Source organism: Gymnoscopelus microlampas (genome assembly GCF_963454915.1).
Source record: "Gymnoscopelus microlampas genome assembly, chromosome: 15".
NCBI lineage: Eukaryota > Metazoa > Chordata > Actinopteri > Myctophiformes > Myctophidae > Gymnoscopelus > Gymnoscopelus microlampas.
The window spans coordinates 24673855-24701001 of NC_139952.1; the positions used below are offsets into that span (position 1 = coordinate 24673855).

The 27147-nt window shown below is 43.2% G+C and overlaps 2 protein-coding genes across 4 annotated transcripts; one reads left to right on the top strand and one right to left on the bottom strand.

Moving 5' to 3' along the window:
- Window positions 1-200: 200 nt before the first annotated feature.
- Window positions 201-27031, top strand: LOC311062220 (trafficking kinesin-binding protein 1-like). 3 transcript variants are annotated; one of them, XM_084081093.1, is made up of 18 exons: window positions 201-355; window positions 2724-2918; window positions 6999-7075; window positions 8109-8225; window positions 8335-8435; window positions 8552-8660; window positions 9063-9141; window positions 9672-9802; window positions 10035-10109; window positions 10632-10769; window positions 11550-11626; window positions 12519-12725; window positions 14350-14636; window positions 17301-17419; window positions 18702-18906; window positions 19485-19590; window positions 24394-24519; window positions 25145-27031. In XM_084081093.1, exons 3-18 carry the CDS (start codon window positions 7025-7027, stop codon window positions 25806-25808), a joined length of 2592 nt encoding a protein of 863 aa, XP_083937219.1. In that variant the 5' UTR covers window positions 201-355; window positions 2724-2918; window positions 6999-7024; the 3' UTR covers window positions 25809-27031. The 3 variants fall into 3 exon arrangements, with proteins under 3 accessions (XP_083937219.1, XP_083937217.1, XP_083937218.1); XM_084081091.1 differs by lacking the exons at window positions 201-355; window positions 2724-2918 and adding an exon at window positions 5675-5774; XM_084081092.1 differs by lacking the exons at window positions 201-355; window positions 2724-2918 and adding an exon at window positions 5675-5774 and having other exon boundaries at window positions 14353-14636.
- LOC311061198 (ubiquitin-associated protein 1-like) lies at window positions 21407-22726 on the bottom strand (the record flags this gene model as incomplete). The annotated part of the gene is made up of 1 exon (XM_084079755.1): window positions 21407-22726. One exon carries the CDS (start codon window positions 22724-22726, stop codon window positions 21407-21409), a length of 1320 nt encoding a protein of 439 aa, XP_083935881.1.
- Window positions 27032-27147: the final 116 nt, after the last annotated feature.

The window sequence follows — 27147 nt, forward strand, 5'->3', positions numbered from 1 at the left end:
GTCTTTATATTTCTTCCTTTGTATCTATCTATTTATCTATCTATCACTCAATACTCACACCTCTCTCCTCCATCCCCCTCCTCCCTTCCAGGTTGCTGTGATCTCAGATCCATTATCATCTGCCAGAGGAGCTGCAGCTCCATAGGCGCATGGCAGCTGTTCCTCCACCCGAGTGAGAGGTGAGCCAAGCTGGCCTCCCCGGCCCCCTCCCTGACCCCAGCCCCGGACCCAGACCCAGACCCAGAGCCTGGCCAGTGCCCTCTCCAGGAGGAGCAGTATGTGAGTGAGGGGGAACCCAGTCTGCTGGACACACTACCAGCACCACCTGGCTGTAGGGATGCTGAGACCATCACAGGTGTGTGTGTGTGTGTGTGTGTGTGTGTGTGTGTGTGTGTGTGTGTGTGTGTGTGTGTGTGTGTGTGTGTGTGTGTGTGTGTGTGTGTGTGTGTGTGTGTGTGTGTGTGTGTGTGTGTGTGTGTGTGTGTGTGTGTGTGTGTGTGTGTGTGTGTGTGTGTGTGTGTGCGCGTGTGCGTATTGTGTGTGAGTCTGCTGAAAATATCAAAATACCTGTGTCACATCATGACATAGCTTCTCTCTCTTTCTCTCTCGTAATATTTATTCAAACAGAAAAACCCACAAACAACCTATGAAAGGTTCAAGCACGTAGTCTTAAAGCTATGCAAATTATTATCTACTACACCACATCACATGTGGACACACAGCTATCACAAGTCTATGTAGTCATTCTCAGAATGCACAATGCAATCTTTGAAAGCTTAAGAATGTTGGGATAACGCTATACAAAACATTATCTATGCCACATTACATATAAATAGCTGTTTTTAACAATCTGTGTCATTCTCACAGAGCGCAATGCAGACTTTAAAAGGTTAAGAATGTAGTGATATAGCTATACAAACCTTTGTGTACGCCACATTGCATACACAATGTGGCGTACACAAAGAAAACCCTCTTGATTCTTGATTGATTCTAGCTTGTTTATACAAGCAAGAATCAATCAAGAATCAAGAGGGGTTTCTTTGTCACTTACTCAGCTACTACAAGCACGAAAAAAGCTTGTAGATCTGCTGTTTTTGGTGAAGAGACTTGGTGTACTGTAGGCTGAAAAAGAACGCACCAAGTATAGTTTAACTCGGGTCCGTTTTACTAAGTATAGAGGGTCTAAGTGGTTAAACTGAAGTGACATTGATAAATTCTAAATATTATCAAAGTATTCTGAGGCACCCCTGGCTTGGTGCTAGGGTGCCACGCAGGCATGCAATGCTCATTTGGTATGTTCTTGCACTCTATTTCAATGACGTGACGCGCACGTCGCTTAACACCTACACTGCAAGTCACACAATGGACAATTGATATGCATCTAGGCTTATTACTATGTTCATTTTGCTAGGTGTGAGTCGGGAGCCTTTGAAAACTTTGTTGAGGTGTGAATTTAAAGTAGTTTTAAATATGCGTGTGCCTGCGTGTGCTCCTGGTCAAATAGGTTCCGGCACGGCGTGCAAGGCCGTCCAGTGAGCATTGCACCCCTGGTGCCACGGCACCCACTTTGAGAAGCCCTGTTGTTAATTAAAGCACCCAATGACCACTTATAGTGACTTAAAATCGTACTATATCACATTATAACAGTGATTATAATGCAGTATAGAATATTTATAATGTAATACAAGTATGAGAACAAGTATTATAATACACTATGATCCACGGCAAAATACAAAGTCAGTGAGTGACCAGTAACTATGAGGTATTATAATACTTAACCTTATGAGTCATTATAAGAAGCTTTATATTGTGTGTATGGCAGGTACGTATGATGAACTCCTTATGGGTCTGATATCTTTAGCAGAAATGTCAAATGTGCAAAAAAGCACACAAGGGCCCTATCTTGCTTGGCGCCTTATCCCTTATGCCTAACCTACCTTATTAGGCATTTTTTATTATTTTGAAAAACATTTTAAAATAGTGAAAAAAGCCGATCGACATGTTGTGAGCTTGTAGATCAGCTATTTTGCTATTTTAAAATGTTTTTCAAAATAATACAAAATGCCTAATAAGATTAGGCATAAGGGATAGGGCCTATTAGGCTACCTTAAAATCACTAAAATCGCTAAAATCACATGTCTGTTTCACTTGTGTGAAATATGTACATGAATGTTAGAAAACGAAACATCCGTCGTGTATGATCTGCTGCTGGGGCTTATGACAAAATAAGCAAGACATCCTAAAAGGATAAAGTGAGTGCTGGTTATCTTTTCTAAGATACTATTTCTGCTAGACACATGCACCCGATACACGTGAACTACTCTTCTGATGAGTGCTCGCCTGTCTCTTTTTCAAAATATGTACATTTGAGCATCTGATTATAATTCTTGTTTTATTTTGTTTTTGTGATGGAGGAGAGAATAAAGATTGATTCTGATGATGTGACTGAAGTGGTGTACTGCCCTCTCCTGGTGGATTTGTAGAACTTAAGCAGTATGGTGGTGGTGGCTCTCTTGCATTATCACAATCGATGTGTCATTCTCAAAGAGCGCAAAGTCCACAACCACCATGTCCATTGCAGTTCTAAAATCCACCTGTAGTGGGCCGTACACCAGTCAGTCACCCTCCCGTTTGTATGCGAGAGCTGGCGAAAACTTCTGGGAATTCAGATTACATCATCATAACATAGCTTTATTCTCTCCTCCCTCCCTCTACGTCCTTAGATGTGTGTAACAGCACTGACCTACCGGAGTTTGAGATCATCAGTCTTCTTGAAGAGCAGCTCCCGGTGTACCGGCTGAGGGCTGACACCGTCTACGGCTATGACAACGATGACTGGCTGCACACTCCCATCCTCTCGTCGGATACAAGCATCGACCTGACCACTGAGCAGATAGAGGAAACGCTCAAATACTTCTGTAAGTCCCACGTGGAGGCGGTGTGTGTGTGTGTGTGTGTGTGTGTGTGTGTGTGTGTGTGTGTGTGTGTGTGTGTGTGTGTGTGTGTGTGTGTGTGTGTGTGTGTGTGTGTGTGTGTGTGTGTGTGTGTGTGTGTGTGTGTGTGTGTGTGTGTGTGTGTGTGTGTGTGTGTGTGTGTGTGTGTGCGCGCGTGCGTGCGTGTGTGCTACTCTTGCATATTAGGCCGATCAGCATTATAACTTCAGTCTTGTGACTGCAGGCCATGGATCTCAATCTTAAATGTACAAAGACATCAGGTAACAGACAATAAACAGCACATACTGTACATCAACAGGAAAAACATGAAAGGACAAAAAATAAAAGCGCAAAATGAACATGAGCTATTAATATCTGTAAATTTAGCAATTATACTGTTGTGTAAGTGTAACAATTTGAAGCACACTTCTTTAACTCTGTTTGAAATACAGTATTTGTGAGGTAAGAACCAAACTCTCTTCCAGTCCTTGTCCATGATATGAGACCTCCAATAAAAGCTCCCCCTTGGAACGACAGTCTTTCCTTTCTGAAGAGATTGACGAATATAGCTGTTGGTAAAATGTTTGTCCAAAAGTCCAATTTCATTCAACATCAGCACAGACAATATTCCTATTACCATAGTATAGATGATTTTTAACCAGTTGTATTATTCCGCTGGGTATCGCACAAAGTAATGATTCATATTCTTTAAAAAGGGATTGGAAAATTGTGAACAGCCATACGTTGCTCATAGGAGAGCACATTGCCAAAATCTTCAAAAAGGCAGAGAACATGGTTTATGTCTCTATGGAACCATTTAGGAAGGAACACAGACTTGTTTCTAATAAATATAGCACTATTATTCCAAAGTAACGACTTGTGAGGTGAAAAGTTGTGTACATGTGTCAATTTCCAAGCCAATTCTCAAATACTTTTTCAGATTTGTCAATGGCAACGATGTCATCTTTGTGAATAAATAATCGGCAATAGCCACCCAGCTGACCTTTACTACTAATTAGCCACTTACAATGTTTTCGTCCCTACATTCATCAATGTTATCACATAACCCAACAGCCACAAATCACAAGAATCTTCATGTCCACGCACATTTAATGTCTTAAGTCAGTCTTTAGCACCTTTGACACAGTTTAGAGTTCCTTCTTTTGCCAATGCATGCACCACAACTATAGCCTAATACAGTACCGGCGTGACATTACAGACATCTACAGTTGTTGAACAAGAATGCTGGATCTGATTTTGGCTAGAATTGCAAAGAATAGAGTACTTTATTGGCAGCAATTGAAAGCACGGTATCACCAATTAAAAGTGCCAAAATGGATCAATCACAAAAAAGCTGAAGCTTGTTTGTTATTTGATCAGGACATCCCTACTGAATGTATAATGATCCCTATTATAATGTTTTTATTAGTATTTATAATTTATATGATATCACTTTCCACCATTGTCCATGAAACCATACATGTTTCACATGTACAGTTTGAGCTGGAATCGCAAATTTGGCTCCTTGGGTTGAGAACACCTCAGGCAAAAAATGGACCATGTAGACTCAACATGGAAAATGCCATTAAAAACATTGAAAACCCAATTTCAAACATTGACAACAAGGCAGGCGTACCATCATAAGTGGGCTCTCCCTCCTTTTCTCCCTGTCCATCCCTCCCTCTCTCCCCCTCTTTCCCTTCCCCTCACTCTCCATATGCCAATTTGCGTTGAAGCGCATTTCCAGTCCATATACAAGCATATCTGCGCACCCGCCACAGACAGACACTAGTCACCGCACTCCTGCCACAACTTGAACTTTATATAGTAGATAGAATTATATAAATGATAAGGGTATGTGTAGTATAACTATCCTTTTGTTTCTTCACCGCCTGTATTTTCTAGAATATTAATAGATCATGTAAACAATACAGCTGGCAGATTTGTTTGAGCTCTATGGCAAAGAATATGAAATCACAATAAACGTAATGTGGTTGGGGAAACATGGAGTCACCATATGACCTGGAGGAAGCCAGAGAAGTGGTTCCCAGTTGTTATTTTAAATGTTGTGCATAATGGAACTTGAGCATGCACTTCTGCTTTGTGTGTGTGAGTGTGATGTGTGCAAGCGTGTGTGCGTGAGAGAGGGTGAGAGAGGGAGAGAGATGGAGAGAGCTAGAGTGGGAGGAGAAAATCACCATGGTAACTGTTGCTGTAGGTGAATCGATGCTGTGTGACCTTCAGGCTAGAGGGAGAAAAAGCCGAGAACAGAAGGGTGTGGAAGAAAGAGGAAAACAAATCAAACAAAATAAAATAGGGCAAACTGATGGAAGGGGGAAGGGGTGTGTGTACCATTAGCACTTACGCTGGTCCCTGATTGGTTCCCTTTCCTGTCCTCTTCATCCAATCCGAACATGAAGATTTCGGCTTTGGTTTTTCCCTCCGACTCAGCAGCAGCTGTTGTTCCAAAACAGATTCTCTCTCTCTCTCTCTCTCTCTCTCTCTCTCTCTCTCTCTCTCTCTCTCTCTCTCTCTCTCTCTCTCTCTCTCTCTCTCTCGTATAGTGTGGGTCAGGGTGTACATAATTCAGTCTGTGTACAGTAGTGCTGTGTTGGAGCAGAAGTGAAAGATTTAGAGGATCCTGGGAGTGATACTGCAGAGAGTTTCTACTGGAGAAAGTAAGTGCTGTTTAAAGAGTTTCCCATGGATGGACTGCTGATAAATCCTGGTTCTGTCACTTTGGTAACCAGAGGACATATGGACAGTGTAAGAGCAGGATGGACAGACTGAGAGGACACCCATGTATACCGGATACCTGGTGCTGTAAAGAGGACAGGGATGGTAAAGCTGTTGTGGTTTTGTCATGGAAGAAAGATAAGAGACATATTTGCTTTGATGTGATTGAATATGTTGCTTTGGCATGTTGTATATATCTATACATTAGATTAGGGGTATCAAAAGCTGATCAGACACTGATAGCAGTTTTTACCAGATCTTTTGTAACACCCTAAAGTATATAAACCGTTTTTAACGTTTTATTGGAGTTCAATTCACTGGCATTGTTCATCTCATTAAGAGGATTTTACTGAGCCAGTGTGACTTTGACCTCACCCGGTTTTGACATCTCTGCCTCAATTGCACACATGCACAGTTACTGTATTCAGATTATACCTCGTGGGTTCCAGTGGTTCAACATTCATCAGCAGAGCTTGTGATATGCAGGCTAGAATGGACATTTGTTTCTTGCATAGTCTTTCTAATTTGTAAAAGTGTGACATTAAGTTTAGATGAAACATTGTCAAGTTTATTAAGTTCCCTAAAAGTCACCCGATAAGTAATGACATCGAAGTGCAGGTTTAAGAATGTGCAACTCTGGTACATCATTGACTGGATTCACAGAGTCAATACCACTTCCAGGGAATAATGAGGACAACAGAATCCTGTGTGCACCATGGAAAACATTCCCCTCTCAGTCCATCCCACTCCATTGATTGATATACTAATTCCTCGATGAGACCTCACACAGAGTTCAATAGCCAGTTATCGACCAAACCTTACTTAACTTGTTACATAATTCCGGCGTTCGTTTAGTGATATAAGAGCGCGTGTGTGTGTGTGTGTGTACGCAAGTGCATGCATGTTAGCAAGGACCTAGCAAGGACCTCCTAGGGATCCTAGGCCTGTCACAATTATTACATAATTGCCTAATCGCGAATTTGAGATAATCACAATTATCTTTTGCATAATCGTCATAATCCATGTTCCACGTAAAAAAAAGTCATATATTTTCTATAATTTTTTAGAAATTATGGAAATAGCTGATCTACAAGCTCAAAGTTTTGAGCTTGTAGACCGGCTATTTCCACTATTCATGTTTTTCAAGTATAAAGTAATTAAATATGTATGTTATTTGTCATAACTGCCCTGTGCAACTTTTGTTTACGAAGCCTAAAAGCCAAACAGAAATGTTTATTCGTAATGTTCTAATATTCAATGACAGCAACACAACATAAATCATCAATTTTGGTCCCTCTGCTCTCCCCTGTGTCCCTATTGCTTCCACAGTGCTATGTGCAGACAGAGTGGGCCAGATGACAAAGACCTACAATGACATTGACGCTGTCACACGCCTGTTGGAGGAGGTCAGATGCTGATACTCTCCTCTCTCATTTAACTGCACTGAAGCTCTACTACGTATAATCTCTTCATATAGCTTTAGAATTTACTCTGAAATGTTGACTATTTTCAATGTCTCATCTCTTCCGTCGATCAATCCTGGTCTTTTGTCAGTGACTCTATTCTATGTTATAATTCTATTGTAGAGTATATATTCGGTTTGCATCTATTGCATCTAACTCTTTATTGAACTAGTTTTATTTTCCTTCTAGTACATCAAGTGTTATTGCACACACATTCCCACTACATTGAGGAACAATTGCCACCCTTTTCACATTGGCCTATTATATTATGTATCTCTGCTGTCCGGCAGAAACCAACCTAACTCCAAAATGTTCATTTTTCAGGAAATGGAAAAAGGTGGAGTTAGGAGGTTTTGTTCATCATTGATAAGAACAGCTGAATGGACCTCCAAGCTCACAATGAGGTTGGAGGTCAAAAGGGGGTGGAGTTGGTTTAGCAAAAAGTTTGAGGATCCAATGAAGTTAGCTGGTTTTCATTGGTTCAATATTTGTTTTACCAACACACGGACGTAAAGGGTGTTCAATGGCCCTGATTTATGGAAAAAAATGCAAAAGCGTCAAAATGGAGTTAGCTGGTTTTTGCCGGACAGCAACGACCTACATATTATATTTTTTATATTACTCCTACAGATTTTGTCCAAACATCACGCAAATCGGTACACATTATCTCTATAGTCATATGAACAAGGCGGTCCGATTTTTCATATTCCATCCTGATTGGTGAATTTTGAACATTGCTGGCCCACAATAACCTACCTACTGTAGAGTGTTGACTGTTCGCCGCTTCACCTCCCAATGTATGAATGAATGAACCATTGTGGAGCGCTTTGAGTATTTAACACAGTTAAATACTCAATGAACAGTACAATGAACGAAGCATCCGAGCTAGGAAGAATTCAGCTCAGCCGTCCGCTCAAATGTTTTCAGCATGTGATCTCTGTGATCTCTCTCCTCTCCTCTCCTCTCCAACCAATAGAAAGAGAGAGATTTGGAGTTGGCTGCCAGGATTGGTCAATCGCTGCTTAAGAAGAACAGAACTCTGACTGAGCAAAATGAGTATCTGGAGGAGCAAGTGGGCCACATCACAGAGGAGGTACACGCACGCACGCACGCACGCGCGCACGCACACACGCACGCACGCACGCACAATAAGCAGTAAGCACACACATACATAGTATACTTGAACTTGATTTGTTTATTAGGTGGCCCAGCTGCACCATGAGCTGAACCTGAAGGATGAGCTCCTTCAGTTTTACACCAATGCTGCAGAGGAGAGCGACGATGACACCAGCAGCTCCCCAACGTGAGCCTCTTCCTATCTGCAACTCTATTTGTAGCCACCATGTACAGTTATTCCTGTATAACATATATTATAGTTGAACTGATCTGTCTGTCTGTTGTCTGTCTGTTGTCTGTCAGGACTGGTAGGAAGACTAAACTGGGGACTGCTTCGGGGGGCTTTGGGAACGACACAATGCAGAGAAAACTGAAAGAGCTGCAAGACGAGAACCTGTCTCTCCGCTCAGAGGTGTCTACTGTCTACCAACACACACGCACGCAAGCACGCACGCACGCACGCACGCACGCACGCACGCACGCACGCACGCACGCACGCACGCACTATGGAGATGTATGCAAGCATACACACACACACGCGCATGCACGCACACACACACACACACACACACACACACACACACACACACACACACACACACACACACACACACACACACACACACACACACACACACACACACACACACACACACACACACACACACACACACACACACACACACACAGGGAAGGATACATGTGGTGTAATGCATGTGTGTGTGTGTGTGTGTGTGTGTGTGTGTGTGTGTGTGTGTGTGTGTGTGTGTGTGTGTGTGTGTGTGTGTGTGTGTGTGTGTGTGTGTGTGTGCAGGCCAGCCATCTGAAGTCAGAGACGGAATCCTACGAGGAGAAGGAACAGCAGCTTGTCAATGACTGTGTGAAGGAACTCAGTAAGTTCTCATCTCTCTCTCCTCCTCGCTCTCTTTATCGCTCACACCCATTTCTCTTCTTTTTTTTTTTACTTATCTCTCTTTCTCTGTTCAGCTCAATCTCCGGCGGAGATCATGAGTTCACCCCTGTGTGTGTGTGTGTGTGTGTGTGTGTGTGTGTGTGTGTGTGTGTGTGTGTGTGTGTGTGTGTGTGTGTGTGTGTGTGTGTGTGTGTGTGTGTGTGTGTGTGTGCGCGTGTGCGTGCATTTGTGTGTGTCTGACTGCAACAGCTCTGCCATACTACTAGGCAGATCGCCAACTATGTCATTTTTTTTATTAATTTATAAACGCTATGGCATAAGCATCTGACCAGGCTAGCCAATTACAATGCTCCTGTGCCATTTGGCTTATAGGATGTACCGGAACTAGCTGTTCTTAGACATGCAAGTTTGCAGGCACAAGCTTAACACCAAAATATATATTAATCGTGACAACATGCCCCAGAACCCTCAAATCACGAAAGGTTCTGTCTGTCTCTCCCTATCTGTTAGGGTTGTCCAGTCTCCAGATCTCCACCATAGCAGAGGAACTGGCTCGTAAGACCGAGGATGCTGCCCGGCAGCAGGAGGAGATCACACACCTCCTCTCTCAGATAGTAGACCTGCAGAGGAAAGCCAAGTCTGTAAGTAGCAGTAACACACACAACCAATAACAGACGAGACAAGACAAAGCGAAATGAGGCAAGATGAGACGATATGATTTGTAATGAGACATGGCGAGACGAGACGAAATTAAATGAGACAAGATGAGATGAGACAAAATTAGATAATTTTGCATAACCTGTGTGTGTGTGTGTGTGTGTGTGTGTGTGTGTGTGTGTGTGTGTGTGTGTGTGTGTGTGTGTGTGTGTCCAGTGTGCTGTGGAGAATGAGGAGCTCACTCAGCACCTGGTGGCAGCTAAAGATGCTCAGAGACAGCTCACGTTCGAGGTAATGCCAGCCCCCGACCCCTCATCTAACACACACTTTCACTCACTCACTTTTTTTCTGTGTGAAATGGACTAATTAAAGCTTGTTTGAGGTATCAAGTAGGGTCTATTGACATCCACACAATATTTACTATTGTATTTCATATTGTATGACCGAAATATACCATTCATTCATTATTTGAATATATAAGTGGTGTAAACAGCTGACATTGCCACGGCTAACAGGATGTTGACATGCGTTTTCCACGTCTCCCTGCAACAATAGAATGTTGAGTGTGTCTGTATGACATAAATGTCGTGTGTGATGCTAGGTTTACCTAAGATCCTTTACTACTGAGGCACTACACTCTCTTACAGTGTAGTGTAGTGTCTTACTGTAAGCTGTAAACTCTGGATAAAAAGCGTCTGCTAAATGCCTAAATTGTAATTGTCTGTAATGAACTCACATGACGTTGGCTGTGTTTCAACGATAGAATGTTGAGTGTGTCTGTAATGAGCTCATATGATGTTGGCTGTGTCTCAGCTTACGGAGCTGGAGCACAAGTACATGGAGTGTATTGAGATGCTTCATGAGGCCCAGGAAGAGCTGAAGAACCTGAGGAACCGGAACTATCCTGCCGGAACTCCCCGGCGCTACCACCCCCATGGCTTCTACCCCATGGTGAGACAGAGAGAGAGAGAGAGAGAGAGTGTGTGTGTGTGTGTGTGTCAGAGGTCGCGTTAGTCCGGTAATTGACGGTTTTGACAGATTTTTTATGACAAAGACCGGAAAATATAAATTTCTCCAGAAATCCTGACCGGCTGACAATGACACGGCAGTTCATTAACTATCACCGATAACATTAAATAAAATAAAATCGGCCAAAATCGGCTATAATCGATTATGTTACGTCACTGCATCGACACATAATCGTGCACGTGCACGGCGAATCGCGATGCATTGTAGAATAGATAATTTTCCAGTTCCACACATCTGTGTGTCTGTGTGAGTTTTAGGCTCATTGCGAACGCGGAAGGAGGCGAAGCCGCGCCTCCGCCCAAGTGGAGCATACTATGAAACTCTGCTCTCATTGTGTCTCTGTCTGTTTGTCTGTGTGCAGTATGTGTGCACTGCACTGCCTGTGTGCAACCAACAGAGTGGCGCCAGAGTGCAGTCAAAACACACACACACACACGCACACACACACACACACACACACACACACACACACACACACACACACACACACACACACACACACACACACACACACACACACACACACACACACACAGTCCGTAAATGCACAATATTTTCGAGCTGCGTTCGCTTCCAGCGTTCGCGCGTCTTACTTGTTATCTTATGTGTGTATTGTAGGACTCATTATCTTATGTGTGTATTGTAGGACTCATTATCTTATGTGTGTATTGTAGGACTCATTATCTTATGTGTGTATTGTAGGACTCCTTGGCGGCTGAGATTGAGGGAACCATGAGGAAGGAGATGTGTCTTGATGACCCTGAGTGTGAAGAGCAGAAGTAAGGACAGACCGCTAATGTACATGTTGTGCTCTGATTTACTCTGATATACCTTATACATACTGTGTACTGTCTAATGTGAAACCATGTCTTTTTATAAACAAGTTGGGATTGGATTTCCCTGCCCCCGAAGTTGTGGTGCACCAATCAGGGCCCTGTACGCAAATATGGTGATGATACGGTTATCAGTGGACCTACCCATTCCTGAGATATGCGGGGGGACATACTCACACACACACACACTCACAGAGATTCTGTGAATCTATACAGATTTTTTTGTTTATTCTAACTTGTTATTGTCCGATTCCGCGTTCCCTCCTAATCAGAGACATTTGTGACAGTTGAGGGTTTGGTGCTTTTCAGATTGTGATTTTGTCTCACCTCTTTTTGAGCGGTGTAGCCGCTCCTATAAGTGGGTTTGGGACACCTCATTAGTACACCCTTCGCTGTACTGTGATTGGCTCATAATAGCACACCCCTCTACATTAGTACACCCCTTGCTGTACTGTGATTGGCTGACTCTATTGGCTGACTCTATTCAGCACTGTGATTGGCTAGCGAGACACATGATGAAATTAATAACCTATAAATAGGACTATGCACTTAAAAAAACAGTTTTTTTTAAGTGAGCTTCCATCACTGTGATGACCACACCGCTCACTTCACAATGGGTGTGATTTTTTCTTTCTCCACTCCTTTCGTTTTACTTTGAAGAAAATGTTCAATTTACCCACTGAGTTCCTGAGCCAAGTTTGTGTTGGCTATGATTTGCTTATTTATTTGGGCAATTACAGGTAGAAATAGTTTTCTTTAAAAAGCATGTAGTGTAAGTGTTTATTGCACAACATATTATACATCTGAGTAAGATAATTTTGTGTTTTGCTGTGTGCAGGATTCACCGCAAACGCGTGTTTGAGACGGTCAAGAACATCAACCAGACCGCACGACGGCGTTCGCTGACCCCGTCCAACAGCAACATCCCCGGTTCGAACCAGTCGCTGTCGAGCAGGACCTCGCCCTATTCCAGTGGCCAGGCCACGCCTACCCTTGACAACCGTGCTCAGAGCATTCTGATGGAGACAGCATCCAATCAGGATAGGTGAGGAGGAGGAGGGGCATGTGTGGGGAAGCATTAAATAATCTGTATCTCTGATTCACGTGGGAATGGTGTGGCTCCAATGTGGATTTCGGACTTGATGTGAAGAGCCTGTGATGTTAGTCATCTATGACGTCAGTTGTGACAGCCTGATCTGAACCCCACTGACTTCCATAAGGAGGTTAAAGTAAAAGTATAAAGTATAAAACACGAAAAGCTAAAATAGTGGAGGTACTACTGTGACCTATTGGCAGTACAATGTTTGGTACTGATCAGTCAAGCAGTTCTGTAGACTGAGTAGCAAAAAGTATGTTTTTGAAGAAAAAAAAAAGATTGGACATTGAAATGGGTGGAAATAGGCGTGACCCTGATTGATTGATTGATTGAATATTTTATTAGGCAAAAGAATGTAAAACAACACATTTACATTTAAAATACTTTGTCTAACAGGTCCGTTCATAAAAGTCCTTGCGGACTTGTTTCCAATGAGGGCCTTGGTATTCAATTCATAGACATATATAGTGGCACCACAGTTCGAATATCATTACACAAAGAAATAAAAAATAAAACAGCAAAAAAAAGTATATATATATATATACATACATATATATATATATATATATATATATATATAACACTATGTACAACCAAAGGAATAAAAAAAGGGGGGAAAGATATGTACAAGAACAGGGGGGGGGGGTCGGCTGTCTAATGGGAAAATGGTACTACCTCCTCTTTTGGCCTCCTGAAAGGTGATTTTTTAAGGCTCTTTTAAATGAGCCCAGCGAACTGCATTTTTTGAGAGATGGGGTTAGACCATTCCAACCATTCTCTTCTTTGCTAGAGATAATTGTGTCATCGACTTTGACCTTGAAATCATTTACCTCCATCTGTCTGAGGGAATGTTTGGTCCCAAAAAGAATGGATTCAGTTTTCCCAAGGTGTAGTGACAGTTTGTTATCGATAAGCCAAGTACGGATTTTTGAGAGTTCGGAGCTGAGCGCCTCCTCAACTTGCAACTTGTCCTCTCCCGAGATCAGGAGTGCCGAGTCATCAGCGAACAGGAACAATTTGCAGTTACAGGCAGCATTCATGTCGTTAATGTATAAAAGGAACAGTAACGGCCCTAGAATGCTGCCCTGAGGAACCCCACAGCTCACCGGGAGGAATTACTATATATAAGCTTGACTGTCTGTCTGTCCGTCTGTCTGTCTGCCTATGTTATCCATCTACTATTCATAAGGAATAGTATTAAATCATTAACCAACTACTGTATTACATTACACAAGTGATTAACTCATTACCTAACTCTGATATCACACTGATGTACAGCTCAGGAGAAAGTGAATTGAAAGAGCTGACTGTAATGGGATCCAGGACAAGTTTGGGGTGGATGAGGGTAGAGGTCCATGTGGGAACCATATAAAATGGTTCCATGTAGAAGCTTTGTGAGGGCCATATATTTATATATACAGTCTATAAATAAAATTACATTAAATATTTGTCACAAAACCTCTTTTCTGTTCTGAGACATACTCAAATATAATGTTTATTTGACTGTACATTTCCAGGCAGGCCTTCTATGAAACCTATGAAACCTTTTTGTTTAATTTCTGTTTTCTGCCAGCAGCGCGGACGTCCGTGAGAAGAAGGCCAGCGGGGCCGAGGACCTCAGGCTGGCCCTGCGGCGCTTGTCTCTTCGTCGGCAGAACAACCTGAGCGAGAGGCGCTTCTTCGAAGAGGAGAGGGAGCGGCGGAGAGGGCACGGTGGGGGAGGACTCCACGACGGCCTGGGCCTCGTCCACGGGGGTGGGCTGACCCCCTCGGACAGCATCATGTCCCTGGGGAGCATCCATCTCTGGGCCTCGCGCCCCTACCTCCCGGACAAGCTCCAGATTGTCAAACCCCTGGAAGGTGAGGCCGAGGCGGAGACGGGCTGCAGGTCGGGGAGGAAGAGGGGGGGCGACCAGTACTGGGAGGTGGGGACAAGGAAAGGGAGCAAGCGGGGCTGCGAGACGGATGAGGGGGAGGGGAGGAGGGATAGTGTGAAAGGATGGGGGTGGGCGAGGGAGACCAATGCGGGGATAGAGAGGGAGAGGGGGAGGAGGTGGGCTAGAGACAAGGCAGGTAGCAAAAGGATGCAAGGGGCAAGGGAGAGCATGGAGAGGCCAATGTCACTCATGCTGTTCTCTTTCTGGTCTCTGATGCACCATCACAAGTCAGGAAGTTTCACATCTTCGCGTCCCTATTATAAAGACACAAAGCCAAGAGGGTGGCTGTAGAAACACATATATGCACACTCAGTTTTTGTAATTGAAAACAACCCTAACCCAGTCTAACAATGTCTAACTTTAGCAAAACTGTATTACCTGTATTTACTGTATTTAATGACATGTTCCCCTAAGAAGAATTGAGCTAAGAACTCTTTTATCCTTTATTAAAATTGGCTACTGGAAGGGCCGGTGTACCACGGCCAAAACATAACATGACATAACCATAAACAAACCTGATACGCCCATATATAGGCATGTCCCTATGATTCAGACATAACCATAAGCAAACCCGATATGCCCATTATAGGCATATATGGAGATCCGTTTGTCCAGAGCCACAGATCCGACCGCTATGCCCATATATGGTCATTTGCATATATGGGACCGACCGACTTCAAACTCGGCGCACGCATCGACAAACTACTTGGGGGAGTGCGGATATGCGGTTGTACAGAACCGCCGATCCGACCAATATGTCCATATATGGGCATATATGGATATCCAGTTGTCCAGAACCACCAATTCAGAAGACCAATATGCCTATTGGGCATTCCAATATACAGGGTATGGGCATATACTAATGACATCAGGGATCTCCATATATGGGTATAAAAGGGACACAGGTAGACAGACAGATACAGAGATCTCCTTATATGGGCACGAAAGGGACACAGACAGACGGGGATACTCGTGACAAAACCCATGACACTATGACTTGGACATATTGGTCGGATTGGTGGTGCGAGGTAGGTGTGAGGGTCGCATAGCGGCCCGAACCTCTAGTTAAACCATATTGACGCTACCACTACAACACAAGGCCCACCAAACAATCAGCGTCATACTCTATCTAAACTGAGCCAATCAATCAAATGGCATAGGCCACCAAGGAGCAGTCCGATCTGTCAATTTACAACGAGAGGGACAGTTAATGTATTAGAAACTATGTTAAAATTGTTGGAAAGCAATGTTTGCCAATATCACCCTTACTTTACAACTGATGAGTTAACAAAACCACAACTGATGTCCAATGTCTAATGTCCAATTAAAAGTACAACTTAGGGAAAGATGTCTGCTTTTAGAGTTACTGCTGTAAGATTTTTGTTTGCTTGTGCTTCCCTCCGCTGGTGAAAAATCTGTACTGCAGTTAAGTTAAAAGCATTCCTATTGGTTAAATACATTTATTTGTCAATTTTCTCCATCATATAGACATTACACATCATCACTACATATTTATGTTTTTATTTGTGTTTCCATTTTTCTCTGTTCTTCCTTTACTTATTTATATTTTGATATTGTCCTTTATTCTTTTTCTGTTTGCTTTGTTAATGCTCATCACTATGATCCCTATTTCATTTCTGTGTCTGTGCAATAAAAAAAAAACCTTTCTCATTCTAACCTCTCCTCCATTTTCCATTTTCTAATTCTTCTGTTGTTTCCAGCGTCTTTGTGTTTTCTCTTCATTGTGGTCCACATAAATAAACCAATTTCATGGTCTGTCTCATCTTCCCTTGAGCTTCAAGGCTTCTCTTTATTGTTATATACTTTGAAATGAGTGTGTTGTATTCATAAGAATGCCTTGATGATTTCATTTTAGTTTGTGAATTTGTTTTTTACCAGGAACGTTTCCCTTACACACAGCTGGGGATCATTTTTCAACATGTCCATTTGTAGTTAAAATGCCTTGTTAGCATAGACAGCTCTGCTGATGAACACAAGAGTCACAGCTATAGCGTCATGTAGTCGACCACTGATTTTGTTTAATTGTGACGACTGGCGCAAAATGCTAAGGTGGCGTTTCACTGTATTATTCTCTCAGAAAGTTAAAAGGCTTCCCCTCAATCTCAAATGTCAAAGTAGTGAGACCCATCCTATTCATGTTTGCGTAATTGTCTACATCACTGGTCCTCAACGTGGGGTCCCGGGACCCCCCAGGGGGCCCAAATGAACCCTTACGGGTCTGTAACTCTGAGGGTGTACACCCTCAGACTCAGAGTTAAATTAACACTGACAATTTTAAAGTGTAGATTGGCAACCCAAAGATTTTTAAAAAAATGGTTACATTTGTAAACTCTCAGAGTTACATACCCGTAAGAGTCCATTCGGACCCTTAGGTGGGCCCCGGACCAGACGTTGAGAAACAGTGGTCTACATGACGTTATTCCCAGTTGCAGACACAGCGGGGTAAAGTTTCATGCTGTGTCACACAATGGTGTCTCTCGCCAATAATGCATATTTTCTACGAGCGACTCTGTCGTGTGACAAAGTACGTATAAATTGGGCATCTATGGTTGTTGTTTTTTGCTAGGCTCTGCCACATTGCAACACTGGCAGCAGTTAGCCCAGCCCCACCTGGGTGTGATCCTAGACGCCAGGCCAGGAGTTGTGCCTAAAGGCTACAGACCTCTGGAATTAGAGCTGGAGCAGGTGTGTCATCTGTATCTATGTGTATCTCTCTGTGTGTGTGTGTGTGTGTGTGTGTGTGTGTGTGTGTGTGTGTGTGTGTGTGTGTGTGTGTGTGTGTGTGTGTGTGTGTGTGTGTGTGTGTGTGTGTGTGTGTGTGTGTGTGTGTGTGTGTGTGTGTGTGTGTGTGTGTGTGTGTGTGTGAGAATGTATTTATGTATATTTATTCATGCATATGTATTTTTATTTAGCCACTTAAGCCAATACTGTAAACTTATTTGTGAAATTATTTTTGAAAGGTTTCGCCTATTATGACATGCCCAATATATGGACGGCTGGTTTAAAGTGGTTAACCTTAATTTAACCTTCTTTCTATCGATTAGTCACCCCATGGAGACTTTGTTTTTAAGCCAATAATTTCATGACCACCGGACCGGTAGGCACCGGTTCCGGTAGGAGTCACACAGGAGACTCTTTGTGTCTCCTACCGGAGCCACTGCTGGTCATCAAATTATTGGCTTAGGAATGCGACAAATACAAAAAGATATCCATGAATTCAAGTCTCCATGGGGTGACTAATCATTTTGGGGGTGAACTATCCCTTTAAGAACAAATTATTTTTTACAATGGCCTGGCAAAAAGCGTGGTCTCTTGAGGGAAGGGGATAAGGGATATAAATAAATGTCAAAAGTTAAGCATTAAAACGACAGCAGCGCACATCCAAACATTTCTACATCTACAAGACATCTACAAGATGTCATCTACATTCTACAAGACGATCTACAAGCTCACAACGCATTGCATTGCGAGCTTGTAGATAAGTTATTTACAGCAAAGAGATTTGGTGTACAGGGAAAAAAGGAGCGGACCAAGAACCCAAGGGTCAAGGGTTTAAATGGTTAACTGTTCATCTGTGCATGTATAAGTCACTAAGCACATTTACAAGTACTGTGCTTAAGTACAGTTTGAGATACTTTTACTTTACTTGAGTATTTAAAAATGTCTATATTTTATACTTCAGATTTAGATTATGAATACAAAACATACAGTAACCACTTAAGCGTGAGCTTGCAGATCGTCTATTTTCTGAAAAAGTTTGACCAATTTGGAAAGATTTTTATACTTTTACTTTGGTACTGTAAGTATATTTTCATGACAATACTTTAGTACTTCTCCTCGAGTAAAATTTTGAATACTGACCTTTTACTTGTAGTATGTGCTATATGTTGTGGCATTGATAAAAATCTGAGTTCCTCCACCACTGCATGTGTAACACGCTCTCTCTCTCTCTGACCCTTGTGTGCAGGTGTACCCATGGGGTGGGTTTGAGGAGGATGAACCGGGAGAGCAATACTTCCAAAACCTGCCCACCTCCTCTGCTTCTGCTTCTCCAGCTGTCACCACCTCTGCCTGCACCTCCAGCACCCCCAACCCGGGGCAGCTCCAGTCCAGCCTAGCAGCACCCACGCCACTTTCTCCATCCCCGCATCTCAGCAACACTGACCCTCTGGGTGAGTAAGCACACTTTTCATAGTCAATGTCAATACTGCACCTGCCAGTTTAACACGGTACCTGGAGACCTGTGTGTGCGTGCGTGTGTTTGTGTGTGTACCAGGTAGTACTGAGGGCCAGATGTCCTTACAAGTATAGTTTTCATGTGTCATATTTGTGTCATATTTGTGTCCATGGTTAACAAAGATTTATAGAGCTACTAATAGGAAAATAATCTGGTTAGGATTAGGCATTTAGGGGTTAGTTTCAGGTGGTTTAGAGTGAAAAAAGGTCAATGGTATTTATCCTTCTGTATATTAAAATTGGCTTAAGGGGTCACCTCTGACGTTACACTCAGCTACGCCCAAATATGGAGTGTGTTATCTAACCTCAATGTGTCGTCATGGCATCAGCTAACAAATCAGTCAGCTCCATATATGGGGAAATAGCCATCCTAAATGTTGTTGTCCTCACAAGTATAGTTGTTATAGTGTGTGTGTGTGTGTGTGTGTGTGTGTGTGTGTGTGTGTGTGTGTGTGTGTGTGTGTGTGTGTGTGTGTGTGTGTGTGTGTGTGTGTGTGTGTGTGTGTGTTTCCAGCTGCATACTACCCAGGGAAATGCATGGCCCACACCAGCTCCACCTACACGTTCACCACTTGTCGGATCCTTCATCCCACTGATGAGCTGACACGTGTCACACCCAGGTAAGCAGTGTAGCCAGCTGCACGTCTGCTACTGTTTATAAATAATGTCCGAGTAATACTTACAGTAGCCTCGATCTCCAGGCTTTTATTTTTTATTTTTGCTCAAAAATAAGAGCCTGGACCAGCCTGTTGACGTTCCTGGAATAGGAAGTGTTTCATTTCCTCAACCAACCAGAGTGCAGTGGGCGTCGCTTCAAATGTTGTGACATCAGGGCTCTCAATGCTGCACATTGGGGGAGGAGGAGGGGCATGGGGCGGGGGCTGACGGTGAACCAATGGGATCTCACAGAATATTTCTCAGGAGATTTAGAACCCGCCCCTCTAGACCAGATATCAGACACGCTAGGGCAGCCTATACAGTTGTGCGTGGGTGTGTTTCACCAAAAATAGATCTACAAGGTCACAACCCGTCGCACTGCGCCACAGGCTGGCTGGCCACTTGAGGTCTAAGATTCACATGAGAGCCACACGTGTGATCCATGTTTATTGACAACATAGCATAGTATGTTTTTTTCGACAGTGTTTATTGTTTTATGACATTATTGTATGTGATGTGAATGAAGTACAGATAGACCCTCCTATGATTCAATTGAATTACAAGATGACACCAGGCAGTATCACGGCGACATGTTCCAAAGTTTATTGAACGCACAGATAATACAATATAGTACTGGTCACATTACATGACCAGGAGATACAGTATGAATCATGAGATAGTAATAGTAATAGTAATGGACAAAGTAACATAGTATATATAATATGAATAAGTGCACAATAAAACATGATGTTTACACTTCAGCAACAGTTGCATCTCGTATCATTGGGCATACAGTGTCCTGATAAAGCAGTGACCATGGTGTCACAAATATTACATTACATTACATTACAGTCATTTAGCAGACGCTTTTATCCAAAGCGACTTACAATAAGTGCATTCAACATAGGAAGGGAACAAAACTACTAATCACCAGAAGTCTTAAGTGCATTTCCTGCAAAAACAAGCAACCAAGAGTATACCTAGCGCTAAGGTAAAAGTGCTATATATCAGCTACCTACTTTCTTAAACAGATGAGACAAAATAGCAAAATCAAATGAGCACGAGCTAATACAAAAAGTGTAAATATGTCTACAGTATATGCTTACGTAGATGAGAGTAAGAGTACTAGAGTAAGGACATCAACCCTAAAATATATCAAGTTGACATCATATTTGCAAAAATAGTATTTAAAAAAAAAATCGAATCATGTGGTTTTCGGGATCGACAGGGCTCCAATGTGGATCTCAGACTTCATGTGGCCAGCTTGTGACGTTGGTTGTCTATTCTATGACATACTGTATCTATGATGTATGAGTCCAAAAACTGGGAATGTGGAGTCATTCAGCATACTGAGAGCCCATTTGACTTCCATTATCATAAAATTAAAGTTAAATATTTAAAAAGGTATAAAACATAAGAGGGAAACATTGACTTATTTTTTCCAGACACGTTTCTTAATAGATTTTCGGTGTACATCATACAATAGTGGAGGCACTTCGGTCAAGCAGTTTGCAAGATTACCCCCGGACACACACACACACACACACACACACACACACCCTCTTATAGACAGCTAGTCTCCTGCAGAGCTACGCTTTAAAAACCAATACAGTCAAGTCAAAGTACTTTAAAAAGGCACGCAGTCCTCCAGAAGTACAGAGATATCATGCGTTTTAGCACAGAGGGGGATTGGTCTTTCGTCCCTGTTCCCTTCCTCTGGTAGAACAAAGTGTGATAGGGTGGACAGAATGAGGGGGCTGTGCTGGCTGGCTAGCTGGACTATCTGGCTGCAGCACGGGCTATAAGGTCCTCTAGAGCCTTGTCCTGGTCATTGTTGTGGACCAGCAGCACTTCCTTTATGACCTCTCGCTCGAAGCCCATCTCGCGGAACCTTGACATGAGTTCAAGGAACTGCAGTGCCTTTTCCTCTGAGCACTGGTACATCTCCAGACACTCCTCAACCACACTGGATTCAAAGCCCCGCTCGCACAGACCACTGTGGACAAACAGATAGTCCAGCATCTGCTCCACATTCTGCCCTTGTCTCTGCATGGCCTGCACTACACTCTTATACGAATAGCCCATGGCCACAATGGTTTCAACACACTGACGCTCGCTGGGGGTCAGGCTGATCAGAGCATCTCCACATTGAAGACCGGCAGGGCCTGATTTGGTCTGCTTTTGTGCTCCATTCTTAATGTGGCTGGGTGGCTCTGGAGCAACAGTTACCTGGGTTTTGGGAAGAGCTGGTAGGGTGTTGTTGGCTAGGTTTTGTTGAAGGGCAGGAACGGGTAGTGGGCTGTACCCCAACGGGGTGGGGTCACAGTCTCCGGGATGTGGCTGCTTAGGGACGGTCAAAGAGTGAATATTGCAAGACCGATCGTCTTTCTCCAGCCCTTCTCTCCCAGGACTAGGACTACAGGCTCTGTCCATGTCCAGCAAGGCTACGAGCCTGTTGGGATTGTAAGTAAAGCATGGTTGGGCAGGGAGGCTAGTGCTGATGCCGGGAGGAGAGGGGCTGTCAGCGTGTGACGCTAGCCCAATCTGGGTGGCTTCAGGCACAGACCCAGCAGAAGGCTGGGACGGCAGTTGCAGTTGACTCTGGAGGATGCTGCGGAGCTCCTCCTTATCGTCCAGAGTCTTGAGCTCCAGCTTATCGAATGGGTCCTCCTCCCGCTCGAAGTCGGACAGATTGAGGCTGTGCAACTGGGCGGCGCTAGGATGTGCGTTCCTGGGGCCCAGGTTTGTGGCGGACAGGAGTTGCGTGTTCCTGGGACCCAGGCTTGAGGCGGGCAGTGGCGTGAGAATGGCATCATGGCTGAGTCCTGCTAGAAAGGGGTCCATTGCCAGGGGTGGGGGGTTGTGGTCTTCTGCAGCAGGCCGTGGTCTCTTCTCTCCACCGCTGCCGTCTGTGTACTGGGCTAGAACCTCTCTCTCCAGAGAGAAGTCATACTGCATGGCAGCAAGCACAGTGTCACTGTCTGGTAATCCGACAGGCAGTCCCACTTTCATCACTGGACAGTGGTATTTTTCATTGATCTTGAAAGGAACTTCATCAAGGTAGCTGGTGGGTGATCCAGACTTCTTTTTTAGAGCCATTTGGAGAGACACTGAACGTCTTTATTCTTCCGAGTCTTGTCAAGATGACCTTTGTTTAAAAACACAATTTCAAAATGTGTTTTACTTGTGTCTAAACCCTTTTCCTGCTTCATCGTGGGATGAAGTACCAGTTATCAGAGTACATATTGTATCATGTGCACTTGAAGGCCAGTTTATGACCTGTGCAGTACCCGATATCACAGTACATGTAGGTCAGTATGTAATATCAGTCATCTATGACATCATTACTATGACATCAGTCATCTCCGCATGTCTGTCCTTTGCATATGCCATAATATGGAGATGACTGACATCATATTGATGACACAGATGCAGGTGGCTGCTTGGCTGGTCTTTGACGTGACAGGCAAGGCAGGATTTGTCATCCCGCACTTTTATCTTCAATCTCTATCTTTTCTTTTGTAAATGGTGCATTTACATAGCGCTTTTATCCAAAGTGCTTTACATAGATTGTGTATTACCCATTCACACACACATTCATACACCGATGGAGTAGGAAACCATGCAAGGCACCAACCTGCTCATCGGGAGCAATTAGGGGTTCAGTGTCTTGCTCAAGGACACTTCGACACTAACTCAGGGGGAATCCGGGACCGAACTGGCAACCTCACGGTTCCCATCCGGCCGCTCTTCCAGCCACTCTACTCTACCCCATTGCCGCCACTGTGTACTACTTACTTAATGTACCTTCAAGCCCGAAGTATATATCATCATATCATAATATATTAGAGCTATATGATATGTCATGGGTACATTGTTCATTCGTTGTATTCTCTGTGTATTTAAAGAATCATGTCAAAGGATCATGTCATCTTTATATATCTTATATATCTTTATATATCAGTCATTGTTATGTTCTTTGACATTAGATTATGTGTGTTCTTAGCCCAATAGCAACATTAGTAAACATGTCCCTATAAATAGGACAAGGTGTGTGTTTTCCCTATTGCAGACTATAATCTTCATATATTTTATTATTTTATTTAAAAAACTCTGAATTGGGTATTATCTTCTCTATGTTTTTACATAGACTTGAAGACTTCTGTCATGTTTATTCTTAAACTTAAACTTAAAGACACATTCTGTGCATGCACGTACTGTAACATAACATGATTATTTTTTTGCCAAAGTATTTCACATAGCTACATCGACTGGTACCTTTTGTTCTCACTTCCATAATGCAGTAGTTGTACCTTGTACAGACCATAAGTTCCATCAAAGGGTAGCCGGAACAGTGAGAATACTAGGCAAAATGTTTAAAAACATTTATTTTATATCTATATTTGATTTTATATCTATATATATATATTTCTTTTACAAATGAGGGGCCAAATACATATACATTAATACAAAAATATATATTTAAGGTCCAATATTTCTACAAATGCTACAAATTACTACAATACCTGTGATAGCGATTTGGGGGATAAACAAGAAGTTGCGGGGTAAGTTTAGGTTTGATAATGATCATGTATTCATTTATTCTTAATTTCTTTACATTTTGGATTTAAACTGCCAATGTAATGGCATGGCACAAGGTTTAGGTGCCCACTGGACCTGTATCCCATCAAAGTGTTGTTTCAAATCATGTTTGGTTGAACATTTTGGTTAACAGGTGTGTTTACCATGTCTCCTCTTCCGTCCAGTGTTAACCCAGGCCTTACGTCATCTTCCTGTGTGATGACCAGCACTCTGTTGACCACTCCTGCTGTAACACCCTGCACTCCCCGCCGACTCAGCCTCAGGCCCTCCGAGTCCTCGACCAACCTCAGGCACGCTGGACACATTACACTAAAGCCTGATTTACACAAAGTTGCGCGCCAGTCACGCACCAAAAGTACCTAAAAATAAATCTACAAACTGCATAACATCATAAATAGCAGAACATAGCCGACCCACAAGCTTGTGGATCAGCTATTTTCAGTGTGTGACACTGGCCCGCAGCTGAGTGTAAATCAGTTTTCACATCCTCTTTATTTATCTTTAAAACTTTGGTTCTCAACCTACTCTGGATCAGGGGAAGGCCTGTAGGCCTGTCACACTTATTTGAGATAATCAAATACATTTCCATTCATCTATATAGATTTTATGTTGAAACAATAGCAAAAAATGCCACTCTACAAGCTCACAACGTGTGAGACTATTTCCGCTATTTTTGAAAGTTTTTGAAAGTATTAAATTATCAAATATATGGCCTGTTTTGGCCATAGTAGCCTACAGTATTTATTTCTTTGATTATTTAAGTTCAGTCATATTTGCCCTGTGCAACTTTTGTTTAGAAAGCCATTAATACGTATGTTCATTGAATCATTAATGGCCATAATTTGTATGACAACTAAGAAATTAAATGTCATGATTGTCACAACAACACTGATCTGAAGTCTCTTTCCTCTGCAGGGAGGCTACTCGCACCACCAGCACCTCCCTTGGCTTAGTGCGCCTCCTGCAGGAGAGAGGGATATCGGCAGCCATGTATCACCAGAGCCAGGGCCTGGAGCACGGTCAGGGTAGCGGAGGACTCTTATTCAGCACCTCCATCGCCCCCCAAAGAGCCCCCCATCCTGACCCCATGCGACCCTCTACTCCTCCGAACTCACCTACGGGGCAGGGGGGTTCAGCCCACCCTCCTGGCGGCAGTGCGGCGGACACCCCCCTGGGCTTTGACTTCAAGAGCCCTACCTACGACAACTTCCTGGCATCCAAGCCGGCTCGCTCCATCCTTAAAGAGGTGACGGGGGGGACGAGGGGCCGGCAGAGGGCGAGGGACTGCGAAAGCCAAACAGACGTGAGCGTCACGGTCCACAACCTCAACCTGGTGGACAAGGTGAAGCGCCTGGGTGTGGCGGGTGCGCCTGGCGCCAGAGCCGTGAGTCCCGGCCCCCTCTTGGGGCAATTGGGTGGGCTGCGGAGGTCAGGCTCCCCCTTTGGTCCCGATGGGATGAGGAGGAACAGAAGCTACCCAGCGATGGTTGGTGCTAGCATGGCCATGAAGGGTCCAGGGCCCCAGGAGGAGTCAGAACTACTGCTGGCTTCCAGACTGCCCAAGCAGAGCAGCGAGTAGGCCACAATAAGCGTCAAGGTTCGGCTGTTGAACAGTCACCTGAGGCCCTTATACTGATACTATTCCTCCCCGTATGATTAATTGTAGCAGTTATTACCATGGCACTATTCAACAGCTACAATCCCTGCTGTGGTACAGTGTATCCCCCTTGACACTATGCTCTCCGTAGTGTTTTTCTGGGACTATATTTGGCCACTGCTGCTTGTGTTAAAAGCCAATGAATATTTCCTCAGATCAGGGATATTAAACTGCTGGTGTGGTAACATTCAATGACATACCGTTATTTATTGTTGCTCGCATCCTCCCCTCCCCTCTCAACTCCAATACCTATCTTATGAGACTGACTCTACTGGCTAGATGTAGTACTCTCACTCTTGCATTTCTTATAGGCAAAAGAACAACATCCCTCACACATTGACACATATCATGCCATCACAATAGATGGCGCTTTGTAGATGTACACTAGTAACACTTGAACATTGCCTTTCTCACTCTGTCACAGTGGAATAATAAGAAATTATTCTTATGTACATTTTTAAGAACATACAGCCCCCCAATCTTCTTCCTCATATTCTGTCTCTTGTATAGCTTCCTAAATCCCTCCTGAAGGGAACAAGACACTTTCTGGAAAATCCTTTAACTGATTTTCTGTCAGTATTAAAGATGCATCGGTTTAGTATCCTAATTGGCCATTAGACAGGGAAGTGGATAGTTTGTCCATTGAGCTGCAGGGATCAATACACTGTAGCCACACAGCTTAGGAAGAGGGATGGATAGAAGGGAGACGAGCTGAGGGAGTTAACCACTTAAGCCCTTTAAGTAGCATTTACACGATAAATAGTGAAATAGACGATCTACAAGCTCACAGCGCATTGTGATGTGACACGTTGAGCTTGTAGATCTGCTATTTCTGAACATTTTGAAAATGTTTTTTTTTTTTTGAAATGTCTGAATATTTTTGAAAGATTTTGCCTATAACCACATGCCCAAAATAACAGGGTTAAAGTGGTTGAAGAAGTGAGGCGATCGTAGCTAATTTGACACTGAGGTCAGAAGCTTCCTTCTGCATTTTCCTAATGGTTTCTGTTTGTGAAAGTGAAGCGATATAGTGCCTCAACAATCTCCATGTTATACTGTGTTAATGTACTGTATGTCCTCTGTACACTGGATTGGGGATTTGAGAAAGGTTGCTTGTCTTCACTTACATGAGGCATCAAAGACATCTTTACTCCCATGATGTAATCATGTTTATTTATTAAATTATCTTATGTGTTTTAATAGTTATTGTGTGCATAACTTTACCTCATACCACGTTCACGGTATATACAATTTAGAAATT

Bases quoted from the DNA above. Each gene is read 5' to 3' on its own strand.
- LOC311062220 (XM_084081091.1), top strand. From the start codon at position 5,711: ATGGACAGACTGAGAGGACACCCATGTATACCGGATACCTGGTGCTGT. The intron at 10,110-10,631 runs GTAATGCCAGCC...GCTGTGTCTCAG, and splicing joins AGAGACAGCTCACGTTCGAG to CTTACGGAGCTGGAGCACAA. The intron at 19,591-24,393 runs GTAAGCAGTGTA...TCTTCCGTCCAG, and splicing joins CTGACACGTGTCACACCCAG to TGTTAACCCAGGCCTTACGT.